A 21,863-nucleotide genomic window follows, 5' to 3' on the forward strand; every position below is an offset into this window, starting at 1 on the left:
TGCAAAAAAATAAATACCAACCCAGATAGAAAGAATAAATGGTATTAATAAAAAGAACATTCAGAATTCATATGTAGAGAGTATAGGAAAGTACTAAATACAGTACCTACATTAGGAGGAGTCAAATCTGCATTTCATGAAGCAAAACAGGAAAGTAATATAAATTATGAGACAGATAACAATAGCCTACACACAAGACAAGTAATGAATGATGTAAACTTTTTCATGTACAGTAAAAACATTAAAAAGAGAACAAAACTGTAGCTTTCAACGGAGAAAACAAGCTACAAATAATTATTTTTTTCCCATAGATAATTCAATGTTCATATTCACGGTGGAGTTATGTTATGTGGTCATTTAAGAAATATTTTTAATGTATGATAGTTTTCACTAACATCTTATAGAGAAATGACAGACAAATAAGATTTACCTCATACTTTCTTTTAACCAAAACCAACAACCACTTTCTTTAATTTTAACTTTTTAATGGATACACATGCCTATCAACAGTAAACTATGTCTCCCACCACACTCTCCTACCTCTGAGAGTGAAATAAGTCAATACCACAGGAAGATACATACAATGAATCAATTAAAGGCAGAAAGAACATACCTTCCAATAAATTCATATCGATGTCATTATTTTCAGGCTTGTGTAGGCATGGGTATGTGTTAAATAGATTAGCTACAAAAGCTAAATTAAGTTTAGGATTGCCTGAAACCACATCTGCAGGAGTAACAAACTGTCTGCAGCCCAGTTTATCTGCTTCTTGAAGCATGAATCCAGCACGCTTCATGTCATTTTTCTCCTAAACAATAAAATAAAATAAAAATGGTCAAGATTAAACTTTTTTTTATTGATTTTTTACAGAGAGGAAGGGAGAGGGATAGAGAGTAAAAACATTGATGAGAGAGAAACATCTATAAGCTGCCTCCTGCACACCCGCTACTGGGGATGTGCCTGCAACCAAGGTACATGCCCTTGACCAGAATCAAACCTAGGACCCTTCAGTCCACAGGCTGATGCTCTATCCACTGAGCCAAAACGGTTAGGGCAAGATTAAACTTTTAATTGGCATAACCTTTTATTATTATACATATTTATAGGCAATTACTTTTCTGGAAAATATTTATATATATAAAAGCCTAAACAACTGTCCCACAGTTTGACCATCTGACCAGAAGCTATGATGCTCAATGACCACACCACCAGGGGACAGACGCTCAATGCAGGAGCTGCTGAGCTGTGGTGACTTGGCAGCTGCAGTTCTCGTGTGTTGCACCTGGAACCAGAGAGGAGGGAGTCCGATTCCGGCGTGCATCACCCGAGAAACACCCTCTCACAATCCAGGACCCCTCGGGGGATGTTGGGCTTAGGGAATCTGTGCACTGGGCCTATAGTTGTAAATAAAGCTGCTATGAACATAGGGGTCATATAATCTTTTCGATTGGTGTTTTGAGATTCTTAGGATAAATACCCAGAAGTGGGACTGCTGGGTCAAAAGGCAGTTTCATTTTTCATTTTTTTGAAGAAATCCCATACTGTTTTCCAAAGTAGTTAAATTAGTCTGCTTTCCCAACAACAGTGAAATAGGGTTCTCTTTTCTCTACATCCTCGCCATCACTTGTTGTTTGTTGATTTGTTTTAATCAATCTGGCAGGATACCTCATTGTGGTTTTAATTTGTGTTTCTCTAATGACCTTGAGCATTTTTTCATGGCTGTTGGTCATCTGTATGTCCACTCTAGAGAAGTGTCTATTCAGATCCATTGTCCATTTTTAAAAAATATATTTTTTTATTGATTTCAGAGAGGAAGGGAGAGGGAGAGAGAAACATCAATGATGAGAGAAAATCACTGATTGCCTCCTACACACTCCCTACTGGGGATCGAGCCTACAACCCAGGCATGTGCCCTTGACCAGAATTGAACCCAGGATGCTGGGGTTAAGTACAGTAGTTAGCATAATAAATGTAAGAAGTTTGTCAGAAGGCTGATGGACAACTTCAGCAGGGCTGAAGACCTGCATATTATTACCTGCTGCCAAACAGCTGAGGGCAATTGCCCTAATCTGATGGTACTTTATTGTTTACCAAACCTTACCTTTGATATGTATATCTGCTTTGGTAAAGGGCAAAACAGGTTAATAAAAAGCCACGGGTCTGGAAATTCAGGGAGCTTAGTCACTAGAGCTGTTTCCGTCTGGATCCCCCCAAATGCCTTCCAAATTTATATTTCTTGTCTAGTCTCTATTCATTTATGTGCAGCCCTTCTCCATATTCCTGAACCCTTGCTGCTAAGAGACTGCAGCATTTATGGCGCCTCAATGAGGGACATCTGGAGAAGAAGATTATTTGCCTGAGCAAAGGAAGAGGACCGCTGGTAAAGGTGGGGGTCACCGAAAATTCGATGGGGAAATTCACTATGTGTAAAGCTTGTACCAGCTTTGGAATTCAAGATCCAAAGAGAGTAAGGACGTCTTTTTCCAGCCAGGCAATAATGGGGAAGAATTTGATTAAAAGGCAAAATTATAAAGAAATTAAAATGTCAAAAGGTATTCTTAAATCAGGCTCAAGGTAAAAGAGTGCTGTTGTCATCTTTAACTATATGGGGTCTTATTCAAATTGCAAAATATCCAATTTGTATTGGGGATCAAAAGTGTTTAAAACTAAAAAGGCCCCGGATCCTCAGCCTCTGATGTGGAGAGACTGGGCAGCTAGAGAGGGTAGACCTGTTAACACTCTCGCAAGGACACTCTGATGCTTTGTTTAAAAATTACCATATGATGCCTTGGGACAGGCAGAGTTTAGGTAAAATAACTTTAGAGGCCAATCAATGCTGTGAAAAGCAAGATAAGATAAGATCTGTGAACAATAAGCTGAGATCTAGGTTACATCCTGGCTGTAAGTACCAGGCAAATATAAAACATCTGAAAAGATTCAGGAAAAGAACTTTGATTTATTAAGTCTTGTCTATATGTTATCTGTTGAATGTAGTTTTTTCTGTCATTTTTGTTTGGTTTTAATGTGTTTATTGTTAGTTTATTAAGCATGCCTTTAATTTAATTCAGTAAGAAATGTAGCCAGACCATTTACTGAATTTCCCCAAAGCAAACAGGATGTGGGGGTGGGGAGAAAGAATATGAGCAGTACAAGTGGCTAAGGGTGTCCTAGTAGACAATGGAAGGTAGAGATAAAATTTAGCAGAATTCAAGGGAGATGTTTGAGATTTCTGTACTCATAAAGAGAAAAAGGTTGGTTTAAGAGAAAAGCATGATCCATCCAATCTTGGGTGGCTTATTAAACTGAGCTCAATTTCTTTGCAGAGGTTATAGAATAAACCCACACTACTTTTCTCAAAAAGATGGCAACAATGACCCATGAAAAAAATTATAGGCTGTGTTTAAGCAATAAGATTGGTGTTTCCATAATAAAGGGTAGTTTTTGAATAATAATAGACCAAATTTCTCACAGACAATAAGTTATCTCTGTTACAGAATTTGCCAAAGTAAATGCCTTAGATAATAACAATTGGCTTTAAAATATCAAAATTATTTAAACATCCTACCTAATAATAGACAAATATGCAAATTGACCATACCTCCAACACATCCACAAGCCACACCCACCATCCAATCAGAGCAAGTATGCAAATTAACCCAAACCAAGATGGCTACAGCCACAGAGAGCAAGGTTTCTTAGGTAACAGAGGAAGCCAAGCTTTCCGCCTGCCCTTGCCAGGCCTAAGCCTCCACTCAAGCTACAAAGTTTCAATTATAGAAGGTAAACAAATTCAAACAAATGGCGACAGAATGGAGCTTGAGAGAGCAGGCCAGGGTTGCTGCCAGCAACAGGGGAAGCAAAGCTTTCTGCACACCCTGGCCGGTCCCACCCGCTTAAGGCAACAAAGTTTCAATTATAACCCCAACGGAAATGGCTGCCAGCCCCGGAGGGAGCCCCAGGCTTGGCTGCGCTCCAGGCTACAAAGTTTCAATTGTAGAAGGAAAATAAATTCCAGATACCAGGGCCTCTGCTTGGGTTGCCAGGGGGCGTGGCCGGCCTGCAAACCACCACAGGCCTTTTGCTCAGGCCGCCCCATGCCCCAAGGGAACCCCCACCTGATCCGGGACACCCTTCAGGGTAAACCAGCTGGCCCCCACCCCTGTACCAGGCCTCTATCCTATCTAATAAAAGAGTAATATACAGATTGATCATCACTGCAACACACAATATAGCTGCCCCCATGTGGTCAAAGATCCTGCCCCCATGTGGACACAGATGGCCACCACAAGATGGCCAGCAGGAGAGGGCAGTTGGGAGGCACCTGGCCTGCAAGGGAGGGCAGTTGAGAAGGACCAGGCCTGCAATGGAGGGCAGTTGGAGGTGATCAACCCTGCAGGAGAGGGCAGTTAGGGGTGACCAGGCCAGCAGAGGGGGGAAGTTGGGGGCAAACAGGCTGGCAGCAGAGTGGTTAGGGGGTGATCAGGCTGGCAGGCAGAAGCGGTTAGGGGCAATCAGGAAGGCAGGCAGGCAAGCAGTTGGGAGCCAGCAGTCCTGGATTGTGAGAGGGATGTCCGATCCCACTGGGCCTAAACGGGCAGTCGGACATCCCTTGAGGGGTCCCATATTGGAGAGAGTTACAGGCTGGGCTGAGGGACAACCCCCCTCCGTGCATGAATTTTGTGCACCGGGCCTCTAGTGGATAAATAATGTTACTAAGATGAAGGATTTGTAGTGAAGCTTTTCAGTTATAATTATAGGTATATTGATAGTGGGGGTTCGCTCCTTGTTGAAGGAGGGGGCTGGTCCCAAGGCAGCAACCTCTAAGGAAAGAATGTGGCGATTTTACATTTAAATAGCAACAGGTTTGCTTCCAAAGTTGTTGGCAACTTAAAATTTTGGAGTTTACTAAATTAACCCTTTGCACTTGGATGTCGAGTGTGACTCGACACGGTTAGCAGAATAAAGGAATAAAAAAAAGCAAGCGAGTGCAAAGGGTTTAATAATAAAAACTTATTAAACATCTAGGTATTTTGAAAACACAAAATACTGAAATGTTAAAATATGAGTTTGCCTCATATGAAAAATCCAGAGGATAGAATTGAATCTATTAAATAAATATGTCTTGTATTTTATTTTATTTTTTAATAAATCCTTATTGTTCAGATTATTACAGGTATTCCTCTTTTTTCCCCCTCATAGCTCCCCTCCACCTGATTCCCCACCCCACTCCATGCCCTCACCCCCGACCACTGTCTTCATCCATAGGTGTAAAATTTTTGTCCAATCTGTTCCTGCACCCCTCAAACCCCCGTCCCTGTGAGAAATATCAGTCCACTCCCTTTCTATGTCCCTGATTCTCCAGCCCCAGATAGCAGTGGCCCCAAGCAACACGCTGATGAGACAGAGGAAAAACAGTCCAGAGATGGGGATGGTGAAAACGCCTTGCCATACTAGCAGTCATTAGTTGTGCATCACTGCAGGTTGCCCAGGACCAAGCCAAAAAAGGTCAGACCTGCATTGTCAATGCTAACCATCCAGAACTAGAGTATCATTGCTGTCATGTCACAGGGGACAGTGATTGAAAGGGAACCCATCTGTTTGACAGTCATTTGAAAGGGGACTCAAAGAACTGTTGGCCCAGAAAGAAACTTATTGCAGACTGATTCCTTTGATGCCTGTCAGCAATTTAAAAGGACATGAAAGAACTCAATCCTTCCCATTGAATATAAAAATCTTAAAAGGACCTGAGCTCTGTAAATGGCATACATTCTTGTTAAATTTATTAAACCAAAAAAGGGGGATATGCTGGAGGCTAAGTACAGTAGTCAGCATAATAAATGCGAGAAGTTCGTCAGAAGGCTGATGGACAGTTTCAGCAGGGCTGAAGATCTGCATATTATTACCTGCTGCCAAACAGCTGAGGGTAATTCCCCTAACCCAGTGGTCAGCAAACTGTGGCTTGCGAGCCACATGCGGCTCTTTGGCCCCTTGAGTGTGGCTCTTCCACAAAATACCACGTGCGGGCGCGCACGTACAGTGCAATTAAAACTTCGTGGCCCATGCGCAGAAGTCGGTTTTCGGCCTGAGCGAGTCTATTTTGAAGAAGTGGCATTAGAAGAAGTGGGGGTGTCGGTCACATGTGGCTCGCGAGCCGCAGTTTGCCGACCACTGCCCTAACCTAATGGTCCTTTATTGTTTACCAAACCTCACCTTTGATATGTATATCTGCTTTGCTAAAGGGCAAAACATTAATAAAAAGCCGTGGGTCTCGAGATTTGGGGAGCTTAGTCACTAGAGTTAAGTTTCCATCTGGCTCCCCCAAAATGCCTTCCAAATCTATATTTCTTATCTAGTCTCTATTCATTTATGTGCAGCCCTTCTCCAGATTCCTGAACCCTTGCTACAAAAAGACTGCAGCACCAGGACCCTTCAGTCTGTAAGTCGATGCTCTCTCCACTGAGCCAAACTGGCTAGGGCCCATTGCTCATTTTTAAATAGGATTGTTTGTCTTCCTTGTGTTGAGTTGTATAGATTCTTTATATATCATTGGCAAATATGCTCTCCCATACAATGGGCTCTCTCTTCATTTTGTTGATGGTTTCCTTTGTTGTGAAGAAAATTTTAGTCGGATGTCAATTCATTTGTTTATTTATTTTTTCCTGTGTTTCCCTTTCCCTTGGAGACATATCTAAGTGTCTTTATATTTTAGAAATACACGTTAAAATATTTATCGATGAAAAGATATGATATCCACTCTGGCTGGTTTGCTCAGTGGTTAGAGTGTCAGCCCAAGGATCGAAGGGTTGCAGGTTTGATTCTCAGTCAAGGGCACATACCTCAATTGCAGGTTTAATACCTGACCTGGGGAGGATACATGAGAGAGGCAACCAATCGATGTGTCTCTCTCACATCAATGTCTCTCTCACTTCCCTTCCTTCCCCTCTCTAAAAAATCAATGGAAAAATATTCTTAGGGGAGGATTAACATATAAATAAACAAACAAACAAATAAATAAATCCTATATAATAAAGAGGTAATATGCAAATTGACCATCATTCCAAAACACAAGATGGCCACCCCCATGTGGTCAAAGATGGCCACCCCGATGTGGACACAAGATGGCCTGCAGGGGAGGACAGTTGGGGGTACCCAGGCCTGCAGGGGAGGGCAGTTTATGGGTGACCAGGCCTGCAGGGGAGGGCAGTTAGGGGCGATCAGATCTTCAGGGGAGGGCAGTTTGGGGCAACCAGATCAGCAGGGGAGGGCAGTTAGGGGCGACCAGGATGGCAAGGGAGCAGTTATGCATCAATCAGGCTGGCAGGGGAGTGGTTAGGGGGTGATAAGGCTGGCAGGCAGAAGCGGTTAGGGGCAATCAGGAAGGCAGGCAGGCGAGCATTTGGGAGCCAGCAGTCCTGGATTGTGAGAGGGATGTCCGACTGCTCATTCAGGCCCAATACCAACAGGATAGGGCCTAAACAGGCAGTCAGACATCCCTAGAGGGGTCCCAGATTGGAGAGGGTGTAGGCTGGGCTGAGGCACATACTCCCTCCCGCCCCCCCTCCCTCCCCCCCCCCCCCCCCCGTGCACTGGGCCTCTAGTAAATAAATAAAATAAAGGACATAATGTCTAGGATTTGCTTCAAAATAATATGGGAGAGGAAGGAAATAGGCAGATGATAAAAGTGACAAAAGATTGACCATGAGCTGATAGTTGTGGAACTTTGGGGATGGACACAGGATAGATAGTTCAGTATACTCTGTTCACTTATGAATATGTTTGAAATTTTACATGCTTTTCTAAGTTCCTAATATTTTGACTCGAACTAATTTGCTAATTTGCATCCTATATAATAATAGTGTAGTATGCAAATTGTCCCCTCGACTGGAAGTTCTTCTGGGAGTTCGACCAGGGAGTGGGGCCAGCTGGGGGAAAGGAGGGAGGCCCCAGCTGGTGCCGCCAGCATCTAGGGACCCTATCAGTGCACAAATTTTGTGCACTGGGCTTCTAGTAGTTTTATAATACTAAGTTTCTTAGATGTTTCATTATAATAATGTGAAATATAATTAAGTGATGACTTAAGTTGCCTTTAAAACGACATATTGTGGATATTATACTTTAAATACTTAATAGATTTTCATACAAACTATAGTCTGATTTTAATGTTTAGATAGAACCATCTCTAGTATTTAAAACTTATGCTAAAAGAATGGGCTTCCTAGGAATTGTGTTAGATAGATCAGGGTCTGTATCAGCCCTTCCTATATCATAAATACTAGAACTGTCAACCTTTATTTTGTGTATTTACAAATATAAGTTGGAAGAATTGATAATCAATTAATTGATCAGTGATCTCAAAATGGCTTGTTGCTACCTTTCCTAGTGCACAGTGATAGTCACAAAAACACTCTGTGAGTTCCGGTTGTGTTGCACCAGGGAAAGTAGAAGTAGGATTGATTCCACACATACTCAAGGTTGGAATTATGCAATTCCCTTTCTTTATGACAACCAGATGACTTAGCATGGAGATTTGGAACTTATGGCATAAAAGAGTTCTGAAGATTAAGCTTTAATGTAGGGCTGAGGACTCCACATGGAATGTTGCCTATTGGGAATTGTACTCTAAATTTGACTATACTCACTCATCAAATTCAGGGACTCGGGGTGAGGAAAATGGGGAGTTATTATTGGGTACAGATTTCACTATGGGGTGATAAAAAAAGTTCTAGATATGGTTAGTGTTGATGATTGCACACCATGGGAACATACTTAATGTCACTGAATTGTACACTTAAAATGCTTAAAATGGTAAAATTTATCTTAAGCTTATTTAACCAAAATTTTAAAAATTAAAAACTACTCACATTAAATCCTGAAAGATCAATGGCAATGGCAGGTCCATCATCCCTGTCACCTTTAGGTGCAATCTGATTAAGTAGATGAAAATAGGCTCTTGAATCCTTCAAGAAAAGAAATGAAATAGAATTTTTAAAATGAATAAAATCATCGTTGGATTTAGGGAAAAGTGCTCAAACTGAAGAAATAGTCCTCATCTCAAAGAATGGAATAATAACTATTAACTTTACTTATTATTTTATACGTTCCTCAATCACTGCTATTTTGCACTTCAGAGCTTCTAGCAACAATATTCACTATACTGGAATACCCTTCCCCACCTTTTGCATTTGTTTACACCACCAAGCATCAGCATCAGTTAAGATCAGGGTTAAGTATTACCTTTCGGAAGGCTTCCCTAGATTCTCTTAGAATGTGACCACATTGTAATAAATTATCCAATGAAGTCATATCCAAAGATGGCTATTATAATTCTTCCCTGTGCATATATATAGCTCCTCCCATTAAAAGGCAGAGTCTATTTGCACTCCCCTTTTACTTAGTCTGTACTTGTGACTTGCTTTGACCAATAGAATGCAGTTAAAGTGGTGTGCTGGGGCTCCAAGCACAGCCTGAAGAGCTTCTGCGTGGGTCCTCTTGAACTCAGCTTCCACATAACAAGTCCAAAGACTGACAGCCAAGCAAGCCAGGTGAAAAGGCCTCTCAGAAAAGCAATGATTCACTAGACACGTGATTGGTGCCCTTGCCCCATTCTGGGCCAGCCCAACTCTCAGCTGAATGCAGTTAGTGATCCCAACCAGAACCATCTGAAGCAGAATCACCCAACCAAGCTGCATTAACCCACAGAATCCTGAGAAAAAACAGGTTGTTATTTAAGTTATTAAATTTCAAGTGCTTGTTATACAGCAGTATCTAGATCACTGAAAAATCCATCTACTAGATATTTCTCTCACTGTGTAATTGAGTAAACTTCAAGAGCTAGCTCTTTGCAACACCCCCTGCCTGGCATCATGTTCCACAGGAGGGGTTTAATAAATACCTGATTAACTAAGTTTTAAAAGAAAAGAGCCCCCTACAGCCAGGGGAATGGTGGAACTCCCCTGGGGAGCCCCAGTGCTTCTCCTCCAGCTGCTGTGATCTGCGGGACTGCAGCCTCCAGGACAGGAGCCCAGCACCCTCTGGCCAGGCCTGCACCCATGGAGGGCTGGCTTGCTGGGCAGATTGTTTTTAATCCTTTTGTAAAAACTCTGGGATTCCAGAGGGCGGTACGTATGCCTGCTCAGAATTTTGGCCCTACACAAAGTAACTGTGGCGAGCAGTGATGGTACAGGAGCATGGGCGCTGACCCTACAGTGCACCATGAGGAGTGTGTGGGGAACACAGCCAAAAGCAGGCCGCCTGAACTAGAGGGCAGGGACTGTCAGACCACGGCTATTACTGTACACTAGCACTTCCCAGAGAGGGGTGGCCTCCCTACCACAGAAAGGAATTCTTTGCAGCCACAGCTGACTTGGTGGTGGTAGTGGTAGGGGATTTTAAGAGTTAAGATGAGCAAGTTCCATTTCTGACGGTTGGTAATAAAACAAGAGCCCATCAGTGGAATGTTACATATGTGGAAATGCTAAAATGCGCTAATGTTGACTAAGTATTTTTTATTTAATGACGGAAATTCGAGCCAGAGAGATGGAAGACAGAAAAGAATAGAAAAAAGAAAAGGAAAAGTTTAGTCATGAGAATAAGAGAAAGATGCTACATTTTATAAGCATTTCCATTAATTGAGCATTTCCATTGAAGGCTCAATTGACTGAAAATATTTTAATATTTTGAAAACTGTTATGTGTCACTAAAAGTGTGAATTGGAACTAGACTAAAACTCAAATTCATTTAAAAAAATAAATTTATGTGGCTTCACCAAGAAGCAAAGCTCAACTAATTTCACAATCTCCTACATTTATCGTGGTCCTGAATTTAATACATAAGCTTGTGTTTTGAGGGCAGTCTTCCTTAAACTGTTAAAGAGGCGAGCTGTGTGGGGAATGGTAAGAAAGACTACTTCTTCTGGTTTATTAAAAGCTTTAATTTTACATCACTTAAAAATGTAGTTCTTCTACTATCTTGAAAATAACAATTGTGAACATGATAGTTAAACTGTATTTTTAACCATTATTATACAAAATATTGAAGAAAACTTATGAGCATGGTTGTTGCATATAGTTAAAGTGAGAGTAATTCATTGTTCACCTGTATTAATTACCTGGTGATTAACATAGAAAAGTGGTACAAACTTCTACATGGAAAATTTGATTATGCCTTAATTTAGAAACTGAAAAATACCAAGTTACTCATTCTAGGTATATCCTCATTGGTGCCATGGTCTCATTGCCCATGTGTCCTGGTGAGAGAATATATGCCTAGTATGAAGTACAACTTTTGTGTAGAAGATTCCTCAGAACTAACTGTCTGCTAGCAGTCTGTCCAACTTTAAAATATGTGCTGTACTGCCCTAACCGGTTTGGCTCAGTGGATAGAGCGTTGGCCTGCAGGCTGAAAGGTCCCAGGTTCAATTCCGGTCCTGGGCATGTACCTTGGTTGCAAGCACATCCCCAGTAGGAGGTGTGCAGGAGGCAGCTGATCGATGTTTCTCTCTTATCAATGTTTCTACCTCTCTATCCCTCTCCCTTCTTCTCTATAAAAAATCAATAGCATATATTTTTTTAAAATATGTTCTGTACTCCAGTTCCTACAAGTAAGGTTCCAGAGCTCCTGATTGCTTTTAATTAACTATACAACAGTTTAAAATAAAAGGCCAACATATACTTGTAATATAATTTTAGACTATGAGTATTCAACACCAGTTATGTGTCAGTGAACCCTCTCTTTTGTTAAGATGCTAGTCCCTGGAAATCCCTTTCTGCAAGTGATAAGCATGTGTGGGGGGTTTTTATCTCTTTGGAGCAGGCACAGGAAAAACATCAATAGTGTTAATGCATTTGGGGAACACTTTGGGAAAATATTCATGCTTGCCACCTGTTCATTTTTAAATTCATATGCAAGAGGTTACAGATTGGCAATACAAGAATTGTTAGGAGTATTTTCAGTCTGTGTTCATAATGAAGAAGAGTGTAGCTGCATTTTCCTAAAATTAACATCAAACAATCAAACCTGAGTGTCGTGCAGAAAACATGTTCAGTGTACACAAACCAAATATTAGGCTGTGTCATCTTGTGTGGTGCACCTACTGGGAGAATTCTAGGACAAAATTTGGGAACATAATTTCAGTGGAAAATCTGCCACTGTCAGATTTCTCTTCTTTGGAATGAAGCAAAGACAGTTGATTCACAGAGTTTTCTTTCTTTTTGTTCAGTTCCAATTTCAATAAGTCAAAGATGTGTTTGGGCATTCCAGGTAATAGATGTGTATATAAATATATAAAAGCATATATGCTTTTAAGAAACACAACTCTTTAGATATTATACCTAGCCTATAATGTTAAATATTTGTCCTTAAAGGGTTTGAGGTGTATGTCTTCCATTTCATATTTTTCACAGGCTATGGCATGTGCAGAATTAAAGTACCAATGTAAGACTGTCCCTGTGGACCCAGCGATTACATGTGAACTCATCCAATCTACTTTAACCAGGGCCCTACCACTAACATTATGATTTTGCTTTGAGACCTTTCCTCTCCTGGGCACTGAAGTGCTATAGAGCCAGCTGGCAAAGACACATCACATGTCTTATGCTGAAGCCACTACCTGATTGTTTATTTGCAATTTGAGCCAGTTAAAGAACAGTAAACTTCCTTTAAAAAAAAAAGAGAGAGCAATTCCAAAATGATGGCAGAATAAGTGGAAGCTACACTGACACTTTCCCAGAACCAAAATGGAAATACAACTAAAATACAGAAAAACGACACTGAAAAAATCAACTAGCTGGAGAGAACCCTGATGACCAAGGACAGAAAGTGGAGACCACATAGAGATTGGTAGGAAGTGCAGAGATGCAAAAAGACTGGCCGGGCTTCCATAGATAGCAGCTGAAGTCCTGGTGGAATATATCAGCTGTGGTGGGGAGAAGGGTGGGGTTCCCACTGAGAACTCTGGGGTATAAACCCCAAGCTGGGATCCCTAGCACAAAGCACCAGAACAGTAAGGTGCCCACAGAACATCTGGCTGTGAAAAGCAAAGGGTTGCTGTCTGCCAGCCAGAGATGGCTAAAAATGCAGGCACCTTCTTAAAGGGCCAATGCACAAAATTTCATGTGCAGCCACTCACCCTGTGCTCCAGCAGAGGGAGGGCAGAGTGGACTAGAGCTGTGTGAGGAGAGTCCAGGGTTGAGGGCTCTGGGGTGGGAGCTCAAAGAGCAACCACCCCAGTTTCCTGCGCTGAGTCATTCCCTCATGCTGCAGAGGACAACTTTCTCCCTCAGACCTTTGTTATACAGGTGGTTTTTGCCTGAGGGAAGGCAGTTGCCCCATCCTGTTGGAAGAACTCTCACCCCACCCTGTGGTTGATATCCCGAGACTAATCAAGGCTGATAACAATCAGACTGCAGTCAGAAGAGCCTCTCTGGAGGGTTGAGTCTTTGCCTGATCTTCTGGGTCTGGAGCTAGCAAAAGCAGACACTGGTGCACATCTTGGTCCTTTCCACAGTCACCCAGACCCAGCAGAGGGAGCCACAAGCTGTGGATTGCTGATAGGGTACTCAGGGCCAGTCACAAACAGCGTCTTTCACTGTCCTGAACTAGGGATTCAAAGTCATAGCAGATCTACCTAATACACAGACACAAACCCAAACAGGCAGCCAAAATGGGGAAATAAAAAAAGCCCGAAATGAAAGAACAAGAAAATTCTCCAGAAGAAGAGCTAAATGAAATGGAGATAAGATCAAACATAGAGTTCAGAATAATGATGTCAAATATACTCAACAGCATGAGAAAAGATACAGAAATTATGAAGAATGACATAGCCCTAACAAAGAACACAGTGGAAGGAATATCGAGCAGATTAGAAGCTGAGAATGGGATCAGTGAATTACAAGACAGGGTAGAAAAAATCAGTCAATCAGAGAACCAAAAAGAAAAAACAAGAGGACAGCATAAGGGAGCTGTGGGATAACATGAACATAACAATATTTGCATAAAAGTTGTGCCAGAAGTGAAAGAAAGAGACTAAGGGATAGAGAACGTGTTTGAAGAAATAATGGCAGAAAACTCACCTAACCTGGTGAAGGAAAAAGTCACACAAGTTCAGGAGGCACAGAGAACCCCAAGCAAGAAGAACCCAAACAGGCCCACACCCAGACACATCATAATTAAAATGCCAAAATTAAAGACAGAGAGGCTCTTAAAGGCAGCAAGAGAAAAGCAAACTGTTACCGACAAAGGGGCTCCCATAAGGCTGTCAGATGATTTCTCATCAGAAACTCTATAGGCCAGCCCAGCTGGCATGGCTCAGTGGTTGAGCATCCACTTATGAAGCAGGAGGTCATGGTTTGATTCCTGGTCAAAACACATGCCCAGGTTGTGGGCTCAATCCCTATTGCAGGGAGTGCAGGAGGAAGCTGGTCAATAATTCTATCTCATCATTGATGTTTCTATCTCTCTCCCCCTCTGCTTTCCATTCTGAAACCAATAAAAACATATTTTTTTAAATTAAAGAAAAAAACTGTACAGCCAGAGGGAATGGCATGAAGTATTCAAGGTAATAAACAGCAAGGATCTGAAACCAAGGTTACAATAACCAGCAAGGTTATCATTCAAAATAGACAGTGAAATATAGAGCTCCCAGACAAACAAAGGCTAACGGAGTTTATCACCATCAAACCAGCACTGCAAAAAAAAAAAAAAAATGCTAAAGGGACTACTGTAATGAGAAGGAGAGAGAAACATAGGCATAAAGAATTAAAATGACAATAAATAAGTATCTATCAATAATAACCTTAAATGTAAGTGTATTAAATATCTCAATAAAAAGATACTTGGTAACTGAATGATACAAACATAAGCCAATTATATCCTGTCAACAAGAAACCCAGCTCAGAACAAAAGACTCACATAGGATAAGAGTGAAGGGATGGAAAAAATGTTTCCATGCAAATGGAAAAGAAATAAAATCTGGGGTAGCAATACTCATATCTGACAAAATAGACTTCAAAATGAAGGCCATCACAAGAGACAATAAAGGTCACTAATTAATACTAAAGAGATCAACCCAACAAGAAGATATAACCGTGGTAACCATATATACACCTGATATAGGAGCACCTAAATATATATAAAAATCTTCTAAAGGACTTTAAGGAAGAGATCAGCAATAATACAATCATGGTAGAGAACTTTAACACCCCACTGACTTCACTGGATAGATCTTCCAGACAAAAAATTTACAAGGAAACAGTGACTCTAAAAGACACACTGGATCAGATGGATTTAATTGACATTTATGGAACATTTCACCCCAAAGCAGCAGAATATACATTCTTCTCAAGTGCACATGGATTATTCTCAAAGATAGACCACATGTTAGGACACAAAACAAGTCTCTACAAGTTCAAGAAGATTGAATCATATAAAGCATATTCTCAGATCACAATGGAATGAAATTAGAAATCAACTACAGTAAAAACACACAAAAACATTCAAACACATGGAGGCTAAATAGCATGTTATTAAACAATGAATGGGTTACCAATGAGATCAAGAAATAAATAAAAAAACTTCCTGGAAATAAATGAAAAGAACACAATAACCCCAAATTTCTGGGACACAGTAAAAGCAGTCCTGAGAGGGAAGTTCATAGCACTACTGGCCTACTTCAAAAAACAAGAAAAATTATTAATAAACTGTTTAACCCTACAACTTAAAGAATTAGAAAGAGAAAAACAAGAAAAGCCCAGAGAAAGTAGAGGAAGGAAATAATGATTAGAGCAAAAATAAATGACATAGAAACAAACAAAAATCAATGAAACCAAGAGTTGATTCTTTGAAAAGATAAAAAAGACTGATGAACCATTAGCCAGAATTACCAAGAAACAAAGAGAGAGGACCCAAATAAGTAAAATCAGAAATGAAAGTGGAGAAGTAACAACTGACACCAGAGAAATACAAAGGATTGTAAGAAAATACTATGAATATGCCAACAAGCTGGATGATGTGGATGAAATGGACAAATTCCTGAAAAAATACCAACTTCCAAAACTGAATCAGGAAGGACCAGAAAAACTGAATAGGCCAATAACAACTAATGAAATAGAAACACTAATAAAATAAAAAAAACTCCAAGCAAACAAAAGCCCTGGTCCAGATGGCTTCACAGGGAAGTTTTACCAATCATTCAAAGAAGAACTAACACCTATCTTCCTCAAACTATTCTAAAATATCCAAGAGAAAGGAACACTTCCAAGTTCTTTTTACTAAGCCAGCATTATCCTAATTCCAAAACCATATACAAGCACTACCAAAAATGAGAACTGCAGGCAAATATCCTGAATGAACATAGATGATAAAATCCTCAACAAAATATTAGCAAATCATATCCAGCAATATATTACAAATATCATACACCATGACCAAGTGGGATTTATTCCAGGGATGCAAGGGTGGTACAATATTCACAAATCAATAAACATGATATATCACATAAACAAATTGAAAGACAAAAATCACATGATCATATCAATAAACACAGAAAAAGCATTCGACAAAATCCAACACTCTTTTTTGATAAAAACTCTCAGAAAAGTGGGAATAGAGAGAGTATATCTCAACATAATAAATGCCATACATGACAATCCTACAGCGAACATCATATTCAATGGGCAAAAACTAGAAGTGTTTCCTTTAAGAACAGGAACAGGACAGGGGTGTCCGCTTTCAACACTCTTATTCAACACAGTACTGGAAGTGCTAGCCACAGTGACCAGACAAGAAAAAGAAACAAAAGGCATCCAAATTGGAAAGGAGGAAGTAAAACTGTCATTAATTGCAGATGACATCATATTGTACATAGAAAACCCCAAAGATTCTACCAAAAAATCTACTGGATTTAATAAAGAAATCTGGCAATGTAGCAGGATGCAAAATTACCATCTAGAAATCTATGGCATTTTTATACAACAATAATGAATTCTCAGAAAAAGAAACTAAACAAACAATCCATTTACCATTGCAACAACAAAATATTAAGATACTTAGGAATAAACTTAAATAAGGAAGTAAAAGACTTATATTCTGAAAACTACAGGATGTTGAAAAGAGAGAGAGAGGAAGTGGAAGAATATACTGTGTTCATGGATTCGTAGAAATATCAGTATTAAAATGTCCATACTACCCAAAGAAATCTATGGATTCAATGCAATCACTAAAATAGTAAAAGCACAATACACAGATCTATGACAAATACTCCAAAAATTTATATGGAACCAAAAAAGTCCCTGAATAGTTGCAGCAAACTTGAGAAAAAAGAACAAAGTGGGAGGGATCACAATACCAGATATCAAGTTATACTACAAAGTCACTGTACTCAAAACAGCCTGCTACTGTCACAAGAACAGGCATATAGATCAATGGAAGAGAACAGAGACCCCAGATATCAACCCAAGTCATTATGCTCAATTAATATTTAACAAAGGAGGCAAGAACATACAGTGGAGTCAAGATAGTCTCTTCAATAAGTGGTGTTGGGAAAATTGGACAGAAACATGCACAAAAGTGAAACTAGACCACCAACTTACACCATACACAAGAATAAACTCAAAATGGGTTAAAGACTTAAATATAAGTTGCAAAAGTATAAAAATCCTATAAGAAACCATAAGCAGCAAAATTTCAGACATTTTTCATAGCAATAAGTCTACCTATACATCTCCTAGGGCAAAGAAAACTATGGAGAAAATAAATAAATGGGACTACATCAAAATGAAAAGTTTTTGCACAGCAAAAGAAACCATCAACAACATGAAAAGGGAGCCCACTCTACGGGAGAACATATTTGGCAATGATACATCTGATAAAATTTAATATCCAAAATATATAAGGAACTCATACAACTTAACAATAGGAAGACAATCCAATTAAAAATGGGCAAAGGACCTAAATAGACATTTCTCCAAAGTGTACATACAGGTGGCCAATTGACATATGAAAAAATGCTCAAAGCCACTGATCATCAAAGAGATGGAAATTAAAACGATAATGAGGCATCATGTCACACCTCTCAGAATGGCTACCATCAACAAATCAACAAGTGGTTACAAGTGCTGGTGAGGATGTGGAGAAAAGGAACCCTAATTGACTACTGGTGGGAATGCAGACTGCTGCAGCCACTATGGAAAACAATATGGAGTTTCATCAAAAAATTAACTATGGAAATGCCATTTGACCCAGTGATCCCACTTCTAGGAGTATATGATAAGAGTCCCAAAACACCAATCAGAAAGAATGTATGCACCCCTATGTTCAGACCAGCACAATTTACAATAGCTAAGATCTGGAAACAGTCCAAGTGCCCATCAGTAGATGAGTGGATAAAAAAGCTGTGGTACATTTACACCATGGAATACTATGCTGCAGTAAAAAGCGAGAATCTTTTACCTTTGAGACAGTATGGAGGGACCTGGAGAGTATTATGCTAAATGAAATAAGCCATTCAGAGAAATACAAGTCTCACTTATATGTGAAATCTAATGAACAAAATAAATGGATGAATGGAGTGGATCCAGAGACATAGAAGCATGGAATAGACTATGGAATCTCAAAGGGAAGGAGGAGAAGGGCGGGTGGGTGGGAAGAGATCAACCAAAGAACTTGTATGCATATATGCATAACCCATGGACACAGACAATAGGGTGGTGAAAGCCTGTGGTAGGGGATGGGGATGGGCTAGAATGGGTCAATGGGGGAAAAACAGGGACATATGTAATATTTTCAACAATAAAGATTTAATTTAAAAATTATTAATATAATGACTAAATTGAAAAAAATTGTGACAAATATTTAAAAAGTATCACATTTGTATGTTAAAGACATGACATTAAATTGGGGTTAGACTTGCTGAACTAAGCTCACCTGTCATACAAAATAAAGTTTGTAGAAATACCAAAAGAAAAAGAGAGAGCCCCCCAAATAAAATTTTAAATGAGCATATTTTAGATGAAAGCAGAGAAACACAATGTCACTTCAAAGAGAGATTGTCATCTAGGCCATTATGGCAAAAACATAACCTGACTGAAGGTGTTAATAAATCTAAAGAGAAAATATGAGTTAATGTTAACACTGATTAGTCTTAAAAACTAACACAAAAAAAAGCATAGAGAAGAGTCATAGAGACCCAAGTTGGCAATGCCTGTCTAGGCAGTGACAATGAGAGTTATTATTTGGTAGATTGAATGTTACAGTTTCCTTGACAATGGTCTCCCAATAGGGAGGGAAGTGTTTCCAGCTACTGTGGTTGAGAGACCTACCTGAAGACCTCCTTTTGCCTACTGATTCTCTGTGCCCTCAGATAATTTGTTTTCCTATTAGCTGGGTATTGGCAAAGTGGCAGTAAGAGTGTTGAACTGGTTAGGCCCACAGGGGCCTCTAGTCCATCAAACAGATGTAATTCTCAGACTGACATTCACTTTATAATTTAGTCTATCTGTGTAATATAAAATAGAGAGAATGCTTTAATCTGCTAAGGAGTATCTCCTTCATTTCATAGCCAGTTTATTTATTATTAAAAGCCAATAAACCAATTATTTTGAAATATAAGATTTTGTGATTATAATTTTCAGAGAAATGCAAAATTTAATTTCTTAAACTGTGCCCTTGTGAATTAAATTTCAATTCAAATTTAAGTCCGTATTTCTCTTTTAAAAAATACAGTTTTATTGCTTTCAGAGAGGAAAGGAGAGAAAGAAAGATAGAAAAATCAATGATGAGAGAGAATCATTGATCGGCTACTTCCTGAGTGTCCTCTACTAGGAATGGAGCCCACAACCCAGGCATGTGCCCTACAGGGAATGGAACCGTGACCTCCTGGTTCATAGGTTGATGCTCAACCACCGAGACACACTGGCCAGGCAAGTCTGTATCTCTTTTGTTTTTACTTTCTGCATCCTTACTTTATGTTACAAATTTGAATATTAAAATATAAACCTTAATGTCTTGGCTGAAGTTGTTGATGGTATGCCATCCTGCATTGGTCAAATGGTAGTTCACCCATCGCAGCAATAACTCCTCTGGAGAAAGCTTCATCAGCTCTTCTAGTTCTTCACCTTCATTTAGCAATGCAATCAGAGCTTAGAGGAAAACAGAGAAATATAAATTCTTCTTGCAGCAAGTGTACGTAAATGAAAAGTAAATATTTTTGATAATCATACCTTCATTCCTGGAAATCTCAATATCAGCAAAAAGACCAACTTTGATGATCTGCCAGAGAAGTCCCAAGACCAAGTGAGGTTTTCCTTCTTTGAGATCCTGTGCACCAATATTAACCACTGTACATCCAATGGCTGAGGCAGAATTTAGGGCTAGGTTTAAATTTTCCTGAATTGCCACAAAGAAAAATACCCATGAGGAAGTATTTTCTAAGTTAAGAAGGTAAATAAGAAACAAAGAACTGTGAAATTTCAGATTTTTAAACATAATATTTAAATAGCAAAACACCACTATTCAAAAGAAAATTTCTATGGTTTTAACTATTACCTCTATATGCCAATGACTTTCAAATCCATATCTTCAGCCCACACTTTCTCCCAGTTCCCACTCTAAACTCTGTACCTATATACTCACTTGGTTAGGTCTATATGGGTGTTTCACAAGTATATCAAACTCAATATGTCCAAAACTAAAGCAATTTTCCTGCCATGCTTCCTTGGTCTTCCTCTAATTATCTATTAAAACTGGCTTTTCTTTATTTCCTGTCTTGGTTGATAGGACCAACATTCATTCTTGCATTCTTTCTTCCTAAGTCAGAAATATGAGCAGAATCCTTGTTCTTCCTTGATTACCATATCTAGTCACCAGTATCTGTTAATTCCACCTTCTAAATACCTGTGGAAATGGTCAGTGCCTTTCTTCGGGTTTCTTAGTTCCTTCCTAATACCCATCTCAAACTATCTACTATCCATCTTCCACAATACTGTGCATCAATGATCTTTTTTTAAAAAATTTATCTTTATTGTTAAAAGTATTACAGATGTCCCTTTTTTCCCCCATTGACCCCCTCCTCCCCACTTCCATCTCCTCCCCAGGCTTCACCGCACTATTGTCTGTGTCCATGGGTTTTGCATATATACATATAAATTCCTTGGTTAAATCTCTTCCTGCCACCCCGCTTCCCTCTGAGACTCATCAGTCTGTTGCACGCTTCCATGCTTCTGGATCTATTTTGTTTGTCAGTTTATTTTGTTCATTAGATTCCACATAAAGGGAGATCATATTTGTCTTTCTCTGACTGGCTTATTTTGCTTAGCATAATCATCTCCAGGTCCCTTTATGTGCTGTCTTAAAGGGTAATAGATACTTTTTATAGTTGCATAGTATTCCATTGTATCAATGTACCACAGCAGTTTTATTCATTCATCTACTGATGGGCACTTGGGCTGTTTCCAGATCTTAGCTATTGTACATAATGCTGCTATGAACATAGGGGTGCATATATTCTTTCTGATTGATGTTTCAGGCTTCTTAGGATATATTCCTAAAAGTGAGATCACTGGGTCAAATGGAAGTTCCATTTTTAATTTTTTGAGGGAACTCCACACTGTTTTCTATAGTGGTTGTACCAGCCTGAGTTCCCACCAGCAGTGTACGAGGGATCCTTTTTCTCCACATCCTTGCCAGCACTTGTTATTTGTTGATTTATTGATGGTAGCCATTCTTGCAGGTGTGAGGTGGTATTTTTAAATCCATGGCATGCAAGGAGTCATCAAGCTTCCCTTGAATTTTCCCAGAGGTGAGATCCTACCACATCATGAAGTTCAGATTGAGCTGAAACTCAACTTCTTACAATGTGCACCAATTAATC

At 39.6% G+C, this 21,863-nt stretch overlaps 1 protein-coding gene across 5 annotated transcripts in view; it reads right to left on the reverse strand.

Annotated features, from left to right (window-relative positions):
• PLS1 (plastin 1) overlaps window positions 1–21,863 on the reverse strand; it is a 222,745-nt gene that overhangs the window by 59,543 nt on the left and 141,339 nt on the right. For all 5 annotated transcript variants that reach the window (XM_079777349.1, XM_079777350.1, XM_079777348.1 and 2 more), the window contains 4 exons: window positions 20,215–20,380; window positions 19,991–20,133; window positions 8,863–8,958; window positions 614–809 (listed from right to left, as the gene is read on the reverse strand). In XM_079777349.1, the coding sequence (XP_079633475.1) occupies window positions 614–809; window positions 8,863–8,958; window positions 19,991–20,133; window positions 20,215–20,380 (601 nt within the window). The remainder of the gene's footprint in view (window positions 1–613; window positions 810–8,862; window positions 8,959–19,990; window positions 20,134–20,214; window positions 20,381–21,863) is intronic.

The sequence above is a fragment of the Cnephaeus nilssonii genome (assembly GCF_951640355.1).
Source record: "Cnephaeus nilssonii genome assembly, chromosome: 7".
Lineage (NCBI taxonomy): Eukaryota > Metazoa > Chordata > Mammalia > Chiroptera > Vespertilionidae > Cnephaeus > Cnephaeus nilssonii.